Source organism: Microcaecilia unicolor, chromosome 2 (genome assembly GCF_901765095.1).
Source record: "Microcaecilia unicolor chromosome 2, aMicUni1.1, whole genome shotgun sequence".
Classification (NCBI taxonomy): Eukaryota; Metazoa; Chordata; class Amphibia; order Gymnophiona; family Siphonopidae; genus Microcaecilia; species Microcaecilia unicolor.
In genome coordinates, this window is record NC_044032.1 from 489,706,634 (window position 1) to 489,723,670 (window position 17,037).

Genomic DNA, 17,037 nt, shown 5'->3' on the forward strand with positions numbered 1-17,037 from the left:
GGCTTTAACGCTTTTTGGTATTTGCTGAAGCAGCCTCAGTGCCATTGAGGTTGATGCCACCAATGGACTAACCCACCAGTAAATCTCTCATGCTGGGTGTCTCTGGTCTTCTGTGTTCTTTTCTGCATTTTCGAATAGAGTATACAGAGAGAGTGCAGATGATCAGGACCGAGGCACAGTAGACACCAGTTGGTGAGTGTCTGTCACAGACATGGTTCTACCGCACTGCGTGCACTTCTTAAACCTGCTGTAAGGTTTCTGTGATTTATGCGGGTAAAATAGCCATAGCAAAAGCTCGATGCTGAAGAAAAAGAAAATAACCTACTTTTTTTTCCTCTCCACTGGGTACTTAGTACTAAGTAGGCCGTGAGCTGGGAAAATGAAAGTAAACTTTAAAAGCTACAAAAACTAATAACTAGGGGGAAGGAATAGAATATATTAAAAAGTAAACAGTCCCATGCTATTCACACGAAAAAGTGGAGCAGCAAAGCAAGACCTGCTCCACCTGTCCTCATCCTATCCATGCAAACGATTCCGGGATGTCTCCAATCTCATCTCTATTCCCCTCCTCCCCCCCTCTTCCCTCCCCTTCTCGTGTGCCCTGTAGAATGCCCGCTCTGTCTGCAACAAACTTTCCTTCACCCACGATCTCTTCATCTCCCGTTCCCTCCAACTGCTCGCCCTAACTGAAACCTGGCTCACCCCCGACGACTCTGCCTCAGTCGCGGCCCTGTGCCGTGGAGGTTATCTTTTCTCCCACACTCCCTGCCCAGTTGGCCGTGGAGGAGGAGTCGGGTTTCTGGTTTCGCCCTCCTGTAGTTTTCAACCCCTCCTCCTACTGCAGTCTCACTGCTTCTCATCCTTTGAAGTTCACTCCATCCGTCTATTCTACCCGCTGCCACTCAGAGTTGCAGTCATTTACTGCCCCCCCGATAAGTCCCTCCCTTCCTTCCTTACCGACTTCGATGCCTGGCTCTCCGTCTTTCTTGAATCCTCATCTACGCCCCTCATTCTTGGAGACTTTAACATACATGCTGATGACCCATCCGACTCTTACGCTTCTCAGTTCCTCACTCTGACATCCTCCTTCAACCTCCAGCTGAGCTCCACCACCCCTACTCACCAAACTGGCCATTGTCTTGACCTCGTCCTCTCCTCTTCCTGCTCACCCTCCAATTTCTGCGCCTCAGCTCTTCCTCTCTCAGATCATCACCAGATCACCTTCATACTTCATCACCCTCCCCCTCAGTCCCGCCCAACACTAACCACTACTTTCAGGAATCTCCAGGCTGTCGACCCTCCCACCTTATCCTCTTATATCTCTAATCTCCTCCCTTCCATCATGTCCTCTGAGTCTGTTGACAAGGCTGTCTCTGCTTACAATGCCACTCTCTCCACTGCTCCTGGACACCCTTGCACTATCCATCTCCCGTCCCACAAGGCGTACTAATCCCCAGCCCTGGCTGACCCCTTGCATCCGATACCTTCGCTCCTCCGCCCGATCTGCCGAACGCCTCTGGAGGAAATCTCGCACCCATACCGACTTCATTCATTACAAATTCATGCTATCCTCCTTCCAGTCCTCCCTATTCCTTGCCAAACAGGACTATTACACCCAATTGACTAATTCTCTTGGCTCCAACCCTTGTCGTCTCTTCGCCACCCTTAACTCCCTCCTCAATGTGCCCTCTGCTCCCACCCCCCCTCACTCTCTCCTCAATCACTAGCTGACTACTTCCGTGACAAGGTGCAGAAGATCAACCTCGAATTCACTACCAAGCCACCTCCTCCTCGTCACCCTTTAACCCACTCCCTCAACCAAACAACCCAGGCCTCCTTCTCCTCTTTTCCTGATATCACCAAGGAGGAAACCGCCCACCTTCTTTCCCCCTCGAAATACATCTCCTGTTCCTCTGATCCCATCCCAACCAACTTACTAAACACCATTTCTCCTACTGTCACCCCCCCCCCCAATCTGTCATATCCTCAACCTCTCTCTCTCTCCACTGCAACTGTCCCTGACACCTTCAAGCATGCTGTAGTCACACCACTTCTCAAAAAACCATCACTAGACCCTACCTGTCCTTCCAACTACCGCCCCATCTCCCTCCTACCCTTCCTCTCCAAGATACTTGAACGCGCCGTTCACAGCCACTGCCTTGATTTTCTCTCCTCTCATGCCATCCTTGATCCACTTCAATCCGGTTTTCGCCCTCTGCACTCGACAGAAACAGCACTCACTAAAGTCTGTAATGACCTGTTCCTTGCCAAATCCAAAGGTCACTACTCCATCCTCATCCTCCTCGACCTATCCGCCACTTTTGACACTGTCAGTCATAATTTACTTCTTGCTGCACTATCCTCATTTGGGTTCCAGGGCTCTGTCCTCTCCTGGTTCTCCTCTTATCTCTCCCACCGTACCTTCAGAGTACATTCTCATGAATCTTCCTCCACCCCCATCCCGCTCTCTGTTGGTGTTCCTCAAGGATCTGTCCTTGGACCCCTTCTTTTTTCAATCTACACCTCTTCCCTGGGCTCGCTGATCTCATCTCATGGTTTCCAATACCATCTTTATGCTGATGACACCCAGCTTTACCTCTCCACACCAGAAATCACTGCGGAAACCCAGGCCAAAGTATCAGCCTGCTTATCTGACGTTGCTGCCTGGATGTCCGACTGCCACCTGAAACTGAACATGGCCAAGACCGAGCTCATTGTCTTTCCACCCAAACCCACTTCTCCTCTTCCTCCATTCTCTATTTCAGTCGACAACACCCTCATCCTCCCCGTCTCATCTGCCCGCAACCTCGGAGTCATCTTCGACTCCTCCCTCTCCTTCTCTGCCCATATCCAGCAGACAGCCAAGACCTGCCGCTTCTTTCTCTATAACATCAGCAAAATTCGCCCTTTCCTCTCCGAGCACACCACCCAAACTCTCATCCACTCTCTCATCACCTCTCGCCTTGACTACTGCAGCCTACTCCTCACTGGCCTCCCACTTAACCATCTATCCCCCCTTCAATCCGTTCAGAACTCTGCTGCCCGACTTATCTTCCGCTTAGACCGATATGCTGATATCACCTCTCTCCTCAAGTCACTTCACTGGCTTCCGATCAGGTACCGCATACAGTTCAAGCTTCTACTACTAACCTACAAATGCACTCAATCTGCAGCCCCCCATTACCTCTCTACCCTCATCTCCCCTTACGCCCCTACCCAAAACCTCCGCTTTCAGGACAAATCCCTCCTCTCAGTACCCTTCTCCACCACCGCCAACTCCAGGCTCCACCCTTTCTGCCTCGCCTCACCCTATGCTTGGAATAAACTCCCTGAGCCCATACGCCAAGCCCCCTCCCTGCCCATCTTCAAATCCTTGCTCAAAGCCCACCTCTTCAATGTCGCTTTCAGCACCTAACCATTGTACCTCTATCCAGGAAATCTAGACTGCCCCCAATTTGATTGACTGCACTTTTTTGTCCTTTAGATTGTAAGCTTCTTTGAGCAGGGACTGGCCTTCTTTGTTAGATTGTACAGCGCTGCGTAACCCTGGTAGCGCTTTAGAAATGTTAAATAGTAGTAGTAGTAGTAGTAGTAAAAATGCATTTGAGAGACGAGAAGGGCACACGTCTGAACAGCTGCGGGTCTCATATGAGTTGGGCAGGTGGGAAGGCACTCACATGCATGGTGGGGGCTTGCCAAAGGTTTCTAGAAGCAATAGAAATCTGGCCAGTGTCTGCACTAGAGTTCTGTAGATGATGTCACCCACATGTGAGAAGGTAATGTTCTGCTTGTCCTCTTCTTATCGGTTATTAAAATTTGCTATATTGCCTGGCTTTCAAAGATCACAGTGGTTTACAATTAAAAATAAATAAAATTAAATATATATTGCCACTTTCTGTAAAGTCTGCAGTCATTTCAAATTTGATGATGTCTGTGCATAAACCACATTTCCGTAGTCAATATGAGATATTAAAAGTGCATGATTCAAAATATTCAAACATGCTTCATCTAAGAAATACTTAAGAGTGTAATTGATGCATTACATAAAATCTCTGTATTATATTGGAGATCTGTTCCTCAAATGAAATGTGAAAATTAAGACACCTAAATATTTGACAGTATCCAGTATTGTAGGCCTACCTAAGAGCACCAGAAATGATGGGGGGGGGGGAGGGGGGCGAGGGGCAATCAAGATGACAAGAAATTCAACATGTTGTCATCTTAGCAATATTCATTACCAGTGATTCTCAAGCCATTTAGGAATAGTGTGTGAACAATTTTGTAGTGTGTAATAATATATCTGCATATCAATAAATATTAATCCTATAATCCTAAGTTAAAGAAATCGGGGCTTTAGAAGATATGGGGACAATACTGATCCCTCGGTACTCCATAATCTAGACCAGTGTTTCCCAAGTCCAGTCCTGTGGTACCCCTTGCCAGTCGGGTTTTCAGGATATCCACAATGAATATGTATGAAAGAGATTTGCATATAATCAGTGTGTGCAAATCAAGTTCATGCATATTCATTATGGATATCCTGAAAACATGACTGGTAATGGGTACTCCAGGAGTGGACTTGGGGAAACATCTCTGCACAAATATAACACATGCTAGGGTGTCCCTATAACCAGCCCCTCCAAATGACACTGATTACAATTTATAACAAATTACTACTCTACCTATGAAAAGTTATTCCGTTATACTTCCTTTATGTACATCCATATATTGCACAAGCTGGCATGTTTGAAAATATAAGTGAGATTAAATAAAAATGCTGCCAACAATAAAGAATGACAACATGGTTGCAGCAGCTCATAGGTTTGTTTGTTTGTTTGCTTGGTTTTGAGTGTATGAGGAAAGATGGCTACATGGGGGAGAGGAAACAGACTAACCTAATTGGCTTCAACCTTTTGACATCATGCTGTCTACTGTTCTCAATCAAACCTCATTGGGTAAACTGCCGTATGTTTCCAACTTCATGTAACTATTCCAATTGGAGAGGCTATGATTAACCATTATCAGTAATAAAGGCAGAAGCTCCTGGTTGGGCAACTTAATCCACTTGAATGGAATTGGATCCAATTGGCAATATGTGATATGCCTAACTGATGGTAGTTTAGTAAGCAAAGTTAAGGAACGTCTTTGAAATGACTGCCATTCAGCAGTAGGTAAGGATATTTTAGAAGACAGTTTATGGAAGCTATTAGAGTCTAACTCTTTATAGTTTATTTGTTTATTTATTTATTACATTTGTATCCCACATTTTCCCACCTTTTTGCAGGCTCAATGTGGCTTACATATACAGTGTTAGCTGATTACGGTTTGAACAAATACATAGATGAATGAATACAAAGTGATATTGTGGTATAATGAGGTAAATGTATTACATTACTCGGCCCCAAATCAAACAAACCTTGGGTTAATTTCTTCCAAATAAATGAACAAACAAACAAACCTAAGACTGTTACTATTCGTATAGGCTTTTATGTTCTTTTAAATGCAAAACAGCCTCCAAGGGTATCTACTGAAGGTGTTTTAACTTTTATTCTATTATTGTTTCATCCATATAAGTCATTCAGCACAGAGAATAATTTTGTAACTGAATTTTGATTTTTGGTAGCAACAGAGTAGTTGATTCTTTTTTTGGCAGATTTGTTTAGTATATTATCTACGTAATTCTTTACAGTGGTTCAGTTCCTTTGAGTGTTGTTTACACCACTAACATTCAGCACATCTCATTTGTTTTGTTTTGTTATTTTAATTTTAGCAGCTTGGAGCCTTTATTTGATACAAAGATTTAAATTTAGTACGCAAGTGTTTTTCTTTGAATAGGGGTTATTTCCTCATGTCTTTATTTCAAGGCTATAACCCAGGCCCTCATTTGTTTTTCCAGGGGCCTAATCTCAAAGTCCACATGCAGGGTAGAAAACAATGAAGTAACTTGTCTTGGATTAACCCTGTATAAACTTCTCGTATATTAAGAAAGCTGACAGCCAATTAACCTGAACCAAAAACTTAAGACATAAGCTCCAAATAGAAGAAAATGGCATAAAATCCTACAAGACACCCCAATATGTTATGCCTTTATATGTCAAAAGACCTTATTCCAACCTACACGGAAAAGATATTAAAAATAAAGAGTTCACGTTCATGCTTTTCTGTGAATGGTGGGGTACATGAACTAATGGGAAAAAATGTGAAAGATGATACAGCAGTAAAAGAAGCAAAAAATTAAGCACACTTATCTATCTACATCATATTATATTATTACAGAGAAAAACAGAATGACAGCTGCTTAGGTGAACATTTCTCATTCTTAAATGAATCTTCAGGAGTACATAACAAAAAACATTTGAAATTATTATCAAACACTTTGAAACAGAGACAAAAAAAAAAGGACTTGGACATTGGCCTTTTTACCTATTATCAGATATAAGGCCTTTCAATTGTAAAGTGTTGCAAGTCTGATAACCTTTGTCCCCCAAGAGCAACTTCTTTTCTGCATCCAAATGCTCTGAAGCGATTGAGATGGTCTCTCTGTGCTTTGTTTGACATTGGAGCACAATGCTTGTAGTCCTTTTGGTTGTGTTCCAATCTGAGACAAAAAAGCATTTCATAAGTGTGTCAAAATTCTAAATTTCCTACGACAGCTCAGTCATGGATAAAAACCCAACCTAGGTGACATTATAAAAATATTAAGAAGTATGAGAAAATTCAACAAAAATAGGGTCTAGCAGCAAATACTACAGGAGAGTTCTGTTTTGCATCCATTCAGCTAAGTTGAAAAAAAAGCAAAAAACAAACAAACTGAGATTCGGAGGAAACCACTGCATATGTTAAGGGCCCCTCATACTCAGAACTTTACATTAGGTCTGAACTCAGGGAATGTAGTTCTCTCCTGGTGCTTTCAGATGATGTCATCTGTTTGTGTGTCTGACTTAATCATGCTTGTTGATGGAAAAACTTAAATACAGTGAAAATAGTTAAGGAATTCCAACTTTAAAACTGCCTCATCCCCTATAGTCTGCTCTCCCATTCCCCAAAACTACCCACTGTTAAATGTCCCACCACCCCACAAAGTGACCTTGCCCTCATCCTTATAAACTACACACTTGTAACTGCCCTAACACCCTGCAAATACCCCTACCCAAAAGAATACTCCATGCATCCTGTCCCACTCAAAAAAAAAAAATCTTGTTCTTAAAATTGAGTTCATGCTTTGATAAGCAATTCCTTTCTTGTGATAGGGCAGAGTAAGCTTGACGGTAGCTTTAAGCCAGTGATCTTTTCCTTCTATACTTTTAGATGGCATTGAAAACCAAACAGCGTATGCTAAAAGAAGATTGGGAGCTCTTTAAACAGAGGCGTTTTATTGAAGACCAAGTAAGCTCTTAAGACCTGGGAATGTTTTGTAACTGACTTTTAAATAAATTCTCCATGTCAAGTGGCGTTCACTCTTTTGGATTTGATATAACTAAAAGATGTCTTGTGAATTCTGTAGCTTTTTCTGAGGGAGCACATGGTTACTGTGACTACACATTCCCTTTGTTTACATTTCTGGCTTTATTCTGTTAGGTTGAATGAGAAACTTTTGCAGAAGTCATCTTAAGGAAATAATTCATTTTCTTGCTGGTGTTAGATAACAAATTTCTTAAATCACTTATTTTTTCATTTTGGCTTGTTAGAGCACCTTTCCTTGTTCAGTGATGTGTTTAATGTGTGCTGTAAATCCCATTTCTCCCTTGTTTTCCCCTCCCCACCCAATTAGTTTTAAACTGCCTTTTTTTTTTGCTGACAAGTTATGATCCACAGACAATGATTAAGAACACAGAACCTCATGGGTGCACTAATATGGATTCTGTTCCGGGTTTGAAACAAGTCTCTGGTGCTTTCAGATGAAGTGTAGCACCTGTAATATGAAAAATACAGTATAAACACAGTTCATTTTCTTGCTGTGGCTCAGGAGTTGATATCTGCAGAGAGATCAGCCGCAAATTTGCATGAACTTATAGAAAATAAATTCAGTGTGAAAGGTTGGTGTACATTATAAAAAAGAAGAGAAAAAGTCCCTCACACAAGCGTGAGCAACGAACAGCAAAGTGAGAGGACTTGAGGATGTCAAAAAGTATTTAATTCTAAGAAACATAAAATTGACCCGACACAGCCGTGTTTTGGCACAAAAGACCTGCCTCAGGGGTCAAATGGATCTAGATAAAAAATAGAATGCAAACATAAATAAATGCATTGTTCTATAAATTAAAAGTTATGGTAAAAACAAAAATATTCAAAAGATATTCAAAAGATATAAAATATATAAATTGACAAATCTGTGAATAGACATCATAAAGTGATACAAATAGAATTGTGGAACTAACAAAATTATGCATTGTGAGAGATAAAATTAATTAAACATACAAATGTTTCTAAACACAAGTTAAAATGATCTAAGTAACTAATAAATGCAAACATATGGAGATATAAAAAAAATTGCTCATACAATTTCAGTGAAATGTTATGTACCTTTAATATAGTTGAGAACAGTTAACAGTTCCATGACATTTTGTGATTTAGATAAAGTTCAGTACCAATTTCAATAGGCAGTTGCCATCTGGACTGCCGGTGTTTCTTTCACTCATCTACTTCAGTGAAGTGAGTTTAAATTTGCACATACAAATCCTTTATCACCTTTCTCCTAACCATATAGATAAGTGCACCTTTATAATTTTATTTTCATTAGATGTTGTATATTATTTCCAGTTTATTTTTGTTCACCCATTGCAGCATTATTTTTAGTTGCCATGTGATGCTTTTAGTTCGATTACACAATTGTATGAGCAATTTTTTCATATCTCCATATGTTTGCATTTATTTGTTACTTATATAATTTTAACCTATATTTAGAAACATTGGTATGTTAGTTTTATTTCTCACAATGCACAATTTTATTCCACAATTCTATTTTTATTTATTTATTTATTTTGTTGCATTTGTATCCCACATTTTCCCACCTATTCTCAATGTGGCTTACAATATTACAACATGACAGGCATCAATCATCATAAGTAAACAAATGAATTACATAAAGAAATATATGTAACATAGAAGGGTAAAATCTATACAGACATCAGAAAACAGACAAACTATCAAGAAGTAGTAATGTTATACAGTTCTTATAATTGATTAATTATGATAAGCCTGATTAAAGAGAGAAGTTTTTATTTTTTTTCAAAAGTTGGTTAAGCCATAAATAGTTTTCAGATCAAGTGGTAATGCATTTCACAACTGAGTGCCAATGTAGGAAAAGCAGGATGCTTGTAATAGTTCATATTTTAGACCTTTACAACTAGAGAAATGAAGTCTCAGGAATGTGTGAGCTGATCTTTTAGCATTCTTGGATGGCAAATCAATGAGGTCTGACATATAAGCCGGGGCATTTCCATGGATGACTTTATGAATCAGAGTGCAAATTTTGAATTTAGTGCGTTCCTTAACAGTAAGCCAATGAAGCTTTTCTCTAAGGGGTTTTGCACTTTCATATTTGGTCTTACCAAATATGAGTCTAGCTGTAGTCTTCTGGGCTGTCTGAAGTTTCTTGATGATATACTCTTTACAACCAGCATACAACGCATTACAGTAGTCCAGATGACTCAGTACCATGGATTGTACCATGATGCGAAAAGTATCTCTTGGGAAGAAAGGTTTTAGTCTTCTTAGTTTCCACATTGACTGAAACATTTTATCACTTTATGATGTCTATTCACAGATTATTTATTCAAGTGTCACTTAATTTATATATTTTATATATTTTTAATGTTTTAAAGTTTTTACAGTAACTTTTAATTTGTTGTTGAACAGCGTGTGTATTTTAATCTAGATCCATTTGACCCCTGAGGTAGGCCTTTTGTGCTGAAACACGGCCGTGTGGTCGTTTTTATGTTTCTTAGAATTAAAGACTATTTGACATCCTCCTCGAGTCCCTCCTCACTTTGTTGTTCATTGTACATTATAAAAAAAAATCATTCTCCATTCTTGTATGTTTAGATTTGTTCCTTTCCAGTTTTCTCTTTCTATACTATATATTCTCCCTTCAAATCTTGTCATTTTGCTTCTTGAGGTACTATTCTGTTCTATCTGGGCCTTGTATACCGACCGTTGTTCCTAAAAGGATTCATAGTGGTTCATGAAAAGAGAGATCCTAGCAAATAAGGAGAAGGATTACAAAGCAAAACTCACTAATAGAATCCTAAACCTAATATTCATATAGATATGTCTTTTTATCTTGTATTAAGGGAGGAATAAAAAGAGAGAGAGAGAGAAAAGCAAGCATCATTAACTAGTTGCCATACAGGCATATTTTCAAAGCACTTTGGGAGGCTAAGTTCCATAGGTTTCTATGGAACTTTGGGAGGCTAAGTGCTTTGAAAATGAGCCTCATAGTGTACAAATCCTTTTCCCATAGTTTTAAACTGAAACCTTTTCTAGAGGTAGAAACTAAACAGCCAAAAACTCTTGTTCTAAAAGGCAGTTATTTTCTGTTCCTTGGTGCAGAGGTTGCTCATCCAGCAACCTCAATTAAGTGTTAATTAAGGTGTGGGGAAGTAGAATACTTGCATAGGTTGATGAGTCAGCTTCAAAGAGCCTGTTTAAAAGAGGCCCCTTAGATTCAAAACTATATAAAGAGGAAAGGTCCCACTGAACTTTCTTTCTGAGAAGTTCTGAGAGAAGAGAACATTTTTCTGGTAAGTGAATGCTATTTTGCTTTGTGCTTTGGGAACTTAAAGATTGGGGTTTAAAGGAGGAATTGTAGGTTAGTGTTAGGCAAAATAAACATATAAAAAGCAAATATTAACTAATTTCCATGGTCTTTTCCACTTAGTTTTAAAAACTTTGTACCACAGCATTAACAGATTAGAATCTAACAGGCACTGCAGGATCTAGTATAGTATGGTTTCTTGTCTCTTTTTGGATTTCCTTCAAACTGCTATTACTACTAGTTCATTAGATTTACCATTCTGGCCATCCCTCATTTCTTTCATAGTACTTGATTCCCTACCACCCTTTGCGAGTACTCAGGACCCCTCACTTCGCAACCTCATCCTCTCCTCCATGCGTATGCAAATAATCAATGTGATGGGCCCCCTGCTCTGGAATGGTGTCCTTTTAGCTCATCAATTAGAAACCTCATTACCTACCTTCAAAGCCCAACTCATTTACCGAGGCTTTCGACCTTGGCAACGCCTCGCTGCCTGCTGACCTTACATTGGTTCCTTAATTTCATCCAGCTTCTCTGACCTATTCATCCTCTCCTTTCCTGGTTTCCTCTCCCTTACTTGTCCCTTTTATGAACTTCCTTTCCTTTACTTGCTCTCTTTTCTTAGTTTATAGATTTCCTTTCTGTTTCTATTATTAATTAATTGAATTTGTACTGTAAACTGTCTTGATGGCCCCCCTTGGGTGGTATATCAAATTATCTAATAAACTTTTATCTCTTCTACAGCCCAACCTCCTGCCTCCAACCCTCACAGCCTGGATGTTGAGAGCTTAAAATTTGCTTTCTTGCATCTTCATGAAGGTGTCTCCAGGGTCTTTATGGCTTCCAGGAAAGATTCCACTAAGAGGTGTTACTCTTTTTAAATGGAGGAGGTTTGCCATCTGGTGTGAGGGCAAGACCCTATATCCTCTTTTGCCCTTTAGAGACCCTGTTTGAATACCTTCTATACCTTTCTGATTCTGGTCCCAAGACCCACTCTGTAAGAGTTCACCTTAGTACGATTAGTATTTATCGCCATGTAGAGACTAGGCCTATCTCTGAACAGCCTCTAGTTGTTTGCTTTGAGAGGTTTGCTTTTGTCAAAGCCCCATGTCAGACCTCTGCCTGTGACATGGGACCTCAACGTTGTCCTCATCCAACTGATGAAAGCTCCTTGTGAACCTCTGGATTTTTGTCTTCTGAAGTACTTGACCTGGAAGGTCTTGTTTTTGCTGGCTGTTACTTCAGCTCGCAGGGTCAGTGAGCTTCAGTCCCTAGTGACGGATCCACCTTACACTAAACTTCATCATAACAGAGTAGTTCTCCGCACACACTCTAACTTCCTGCCTTAAAGTAGTGTCGTGAGTTCCAGCTGAACCAGTCGATCATTCTTCCAACATTCTTTCCCAAACCTCATGCCCATCCTGGGGAAAATGTACTGCACACCTTGGACTGCAAGCCAGCATTGGCCTTTTACTTGGGGCAGACTAAGGCCCTAGAGACAATCCACCCAGCTTTTTTCTTTTGATCCCATCAGGATGGGAGTTGCCATTGGAAAATACAGTCTCCAATTGGTTGGCAAATTGCATTTCTTTCACTTATGCCAGGCTTGGCTGACTGTTGAGGGTCAAGTCAAGGCTCATAATGTCAGAGCCATAGAGGCATCTGTAGTCCATTTGCGATTAGCCTCCATAGAAAAAATGTACAAGGCTGTAACTTGGTCCAGTCCACACATTCACATCTCACTACTGCCTTGAGCAGAATGTCCGATGTGATATTCAGTTTGGACAGACAGTTCTGCAGAATTTGTTTGGGGTCTAAGGTCCAACTCCACCCCCCTAGGCCTATTTGTTTCTGTTCCATGCTGCACACTCACACAGTTGTATTTAGTTTCAGGTTGATTACTATTTTGCCCTCACTGTTGCGAGGTCCAGTTGACCAGTGTTGGTGGTTTTCAGTGAGCCTAGTAGCTAGGGAATCACATGTGAGAATATGGCCTGCTTGTCCTAAGATACTTACCTGTAGCAGGTATTCTCTGAGGACAGCAGGCCATTCATTCTCACATACCCTCCTACCTCCCTTTGGCTTTGATTCCATGCTGTGTTATTGTACTGCTGGTCCCTTGCTCTCATGGTGGACAGTGGCACTCGTGCATGCATGGTGGGAATGTTACGCGTACTCTTAAAACTATATTAGCTTTGTTTAAGCTCCACACCGGGTGATATAGATGACACGCCCATATGTGAGAATGAATGGCCTGCTCTCCTTGGAGAATACCTGCTACAGGTACATATCTTTGCTGAATCACAAGGAACTGCATTGGGAATTGAACCCAGTTCCCCTGATTCTCAGGCCACTGCACTAAACATTAGGCATTCCATTTACACTAGCTCTATGGCTAGCATACGTTTTCATGCACAAATCATAAGTTTATGTTTTGCTATTTATGCTAGTATTCTAAAGTAGGCATCTCAGTGCCATGGCCAACCCAAGGGTATCGGACACCATAGGCAAACATTAAGCTCTGTGTCCTCCTGATGGCAGATAAAGAGCTGTATTGTCCATCCAGTCTGCCCAATAAGGTAAACTTGTTGCATATGGTATGACCTGATACATCATCTGATCTTGATTTATCCTTCCATTTTTAGAGCATAGACTGTAGAGGTCTGCCTGGCACTGGCCTTGTTCTAACATTTCTGATGTTCTGTGAATAGCTCCGCTCCAGCCCATCCAAATGTATTTGGACTCAATCAGAGAACAAACCGTAGAAGTCTGTCCAGCACCGGCTTTCCTACTTTAATCTCTGCTAAGCTTCTTTGGATCTGTTCCTTCTAAACAAGATTCCTTTGTGTTTATCCCATGCATGTTTTAATTCCGTTACTGTTTTCATCTCTACCACCTCCTGCAGGAGGACGTTTCAAGTATCTACCACCCTTTCAGTGAAAAAAATACTTCCTGACATTATTCCTGAGTCGGCCCCCTTTCAACCTCAATTCATGCCCTCTGGTTCTACCAGCTTCCCATCTCTGGAAATGGTTTGTTTGCAGAGTAATACCTTTCAAATATTTGAATTTCTATATCATATCACCCCTGTTACTCTTTTCCTCCAGGCTATACATGTTTAGGTCAGCAAGTCTCTCCATGTATGTCTTGCTACTTAAACCCCCCTACCATTTTAGTCACTTTTCTCTGAACCGCTTCAAGTCTTTTTACATCCTTAGTGAGATAAGGCCTCCGAAACTGAACACAATACTCCAAGTGGGGCCTCACCAATGACTTGTACAGGGGCATCAACACCTCCCCTCTTCTGCTGATTATACCCCTCTCTATGCAGCCTAACATCTTTCTGGCCGCAGCCACTGCCTTGTCGCACTGTTTTGTCATCTTGAGATCTTCAGACACCATCACCCCAAGGTCCCTCTCCTGATCCAAGCTTACCAATCTTTCCCCTCTTATCTGGTACATCTTTTGTATTTCTGCATCCCAAGTGCATCACTCTGCACTTCATGGCATTAAATTTTAACTACCAGTCTTTACAGAAACCAAAATAAAAATAATTAAAAAACCTTTAAAAATGTTTTAATATCATTAATCTTTTATTAATATTATGATAGTGCTCAGATTAAGTGCATTATACCAAACATAGTACAGGATCCATCTCCCCCATAATGCACTCCTCTGCCATCATTGCACTGAGTCCTTCCTGCCTGTCTGAAGTAATTAAATTTTGAAAAGTAACGGTCATGCAAATGTAAACTTCACTTATCTGCAAAAATGACGCTCCTCAGATGGAATGCTCTTTTAGTCAATGCTTATGTAGAGAAGAATCCCACACTTGTATATATCCAATGTGTCAACAAACCCAAAAAATATATATAAAATATGCTCCAACTTAACCACACTATTGGTAACCTTGGTCTTATACTCCATTCTTACTCTATTCTCACTCACTTGTGTGTTCTCTACATGGCTTCCATGTTTCGCTCGGCTGGGCATCCTCAGGAGAACTTAACTAGAACAAAACACCAAACTGCAAGCTTATATGTGGCAATATACGTCGAAATCTACCTCTGCTGTATCTTGTATAAATGCTTCTTACACTGTAAATCATCCAAAATATATGTAACTAATATAAAAAAATATGTAAGCAAAATTTAAAAAAATAAAAAACTCAATAATGGCTACCTGTGATGTGCTCATCCCTTCTTTCTCTGGTGCCCTGGAAAGACACCAACGCATGCACGTCTACTGCTAAATGGATCACGCCCCCATTGAAACCCGGGAAATTTAAATCAGCGCCTGCCATTAAATCTCTTTTGACACTCCTAGGGGGTCACTGTTTACCATTGAAAATGAGCTGCTGTTCTTTTTCAAGAGTACTGCTGTTATATTATCCCCTCACCTCAACTTAATATGAAACATCACTACAAAGATCAAATCCTTTTCAACATGCTGATGCGCAAACTGCTCAAATTCTCTGCAATTCTGTCTTTTATTCTGTGCCTAGTGTGCCCTATATACCATTTGTCACAAGGACACCTGATGCGATAAACCACTTGAGTGGTTTATCAGTGTAGGTCTTTATATAAAATATGTCACCTATGACTGGGTAAATCACTTCTTGTGTGTCCCATGCATATGCACAATAGACACAACTGCCACATCTAGTATGCCCTTTCTCTAGGCCCTCCATGGCTGTCATTCCCTGCTTTGCTAACATTTCCCCTACATTTTTCCCTCTGGTGAAAGCAAATCATGGATTGGTAGTCAATCCATGTAGTGATAACAAAGGCCAATGTTTATGAATAATGTAACTGATTTGTGAAGACTGTAGAGAATAAGGCAACACACAAGTCAACTTGTCTTCCCTCCCTTTGTCTGCCACTGAGAAGCCATTGGCTATGTACATTCGCCGCTCATTTGTATATTGTTTTTACTTTCTTCTTGGGGTAACCCCTTTGAAATAACCTATTTTGGAAGTCTTGGGCAGGAAATTCAAAATTGTCTTTCCTCCCACATAATATCTTGATTCTAAAAAAACTGACCTACAGGGATGCCCCGTTTCAAACTCACAGGATGGAAACTACAATAATGCAAAAAAGTGTTTGTATCTGTGGACTCAGTGCATTGATGGTGGAGGAGTTCATTATGGAGGAGATGGCCCCTGTACCTTGTTTGGTATAATGTACTTAATCTGAGCATTGTCATAATGTTAAAACAAGATTAATGATATTAAAAATATTTTAAAAGGTTTTTCATGATCTTTTGGTTTCTGTAAAGACTGATTGTGACAAGTTAAGGAAACCAGACATAGTGTTACCCCACATATTTAGTAGTGAAATATTACATTTTAACTGCCGACCCTCAACCGTTCTTCTAATATTTGGTTTCTATTCCCTCCAGGGTATCCACTGTATTGACTATCTTCGTCTCATCTGCAAAATGCAAACTGTTCCTTCTAACCTGTCAGCAATGCCTCTTACAAATATATTAAACAGAATCGGCCCCAGCACTCATTCCTGAGGCATTCCACTACCTACCTTCCCTTTTCCTCCAATCCAATTCCATTTACCACCACCCTTTGCCACTTGTCAGTCAACCAGTTTCCAGTCCAGTTCACCACTTTGGGTCCTAAGTTGAACCCTCTCAGCTTATTCATGAGTCTTCTGTGAGGGATCGTATTAAAGGCTTTGCTGAAATCCAAGTATATCACATCTATCGTATATCTTTCATCCAGGTCTTTGATCTCCCAGTCGAATAAGTTAATCAGATTCGTTTGGCAGGATTTTCCTTTGGTAAAGCCATGTTGCCTTGGATCCTGTAAGCTGTTGCCTTCTAGGAAGTCTGCTATCTTTTCTTTCAGCAGCGATTCCATTATTTTTCCTACCACCGACGTGAGGCTTACCGGCCTGTAGTTTCCCACTTCTTTCCCTGTTTCTGCTTTTTTGAAGAGGGGCCACATTCAGCTTATCTCCAATCCCGCAGAACCTCTCCCGACTCTAAAGATCTATTAAATCTTTAAGAGGTCCCGCCAGGACTTCTGTGATCTCCCTCAGTATCCTGGGATGTATCCCATCCAGCCCCATAGCTTTATCCACGTTCAGATTTTCAAGCCGTTTATAAAAGCTTTCTTCCGTGAACAGCGCTATATCTACTCCATTCACAGATATATCCTCAGCAGCTGACCGGTGTCCTTCTCCAGATTTTTCTTCCGTGAACACTGAAGTGAAGTATTTGTTTAGCACGTTCGCTTTACTCTCATCGCTGTCCACATAGCAATTCTC

General features: G+C 40.8%; 1 protein-coding gene across 3 annotated transcripts in view; it reads left to right on the top strand.

The window, feature by feature from the left end:
• Window positions 1-17,037, top strand: part of FAM193A (family with sequence similarity 193 member A) — a 328,734-nt gene that overhangs the window by 140,712 nt on the left and 170,985 nt on the right. For all 3 annotated transcript variants that reach the window (XM_030191118.1, XM_030191119.1, XM_030191120.1), the window contains one exon: window positions 7,309-7,386. In XM_030191118.1, coding sequence (XP_030046978.1) covers window positions 7,309-7,386 — 78 coding nt within the window. The remainder of the gene's footprint in view (window positions 1-7,308; window positions 7,387-17,037) is intronic.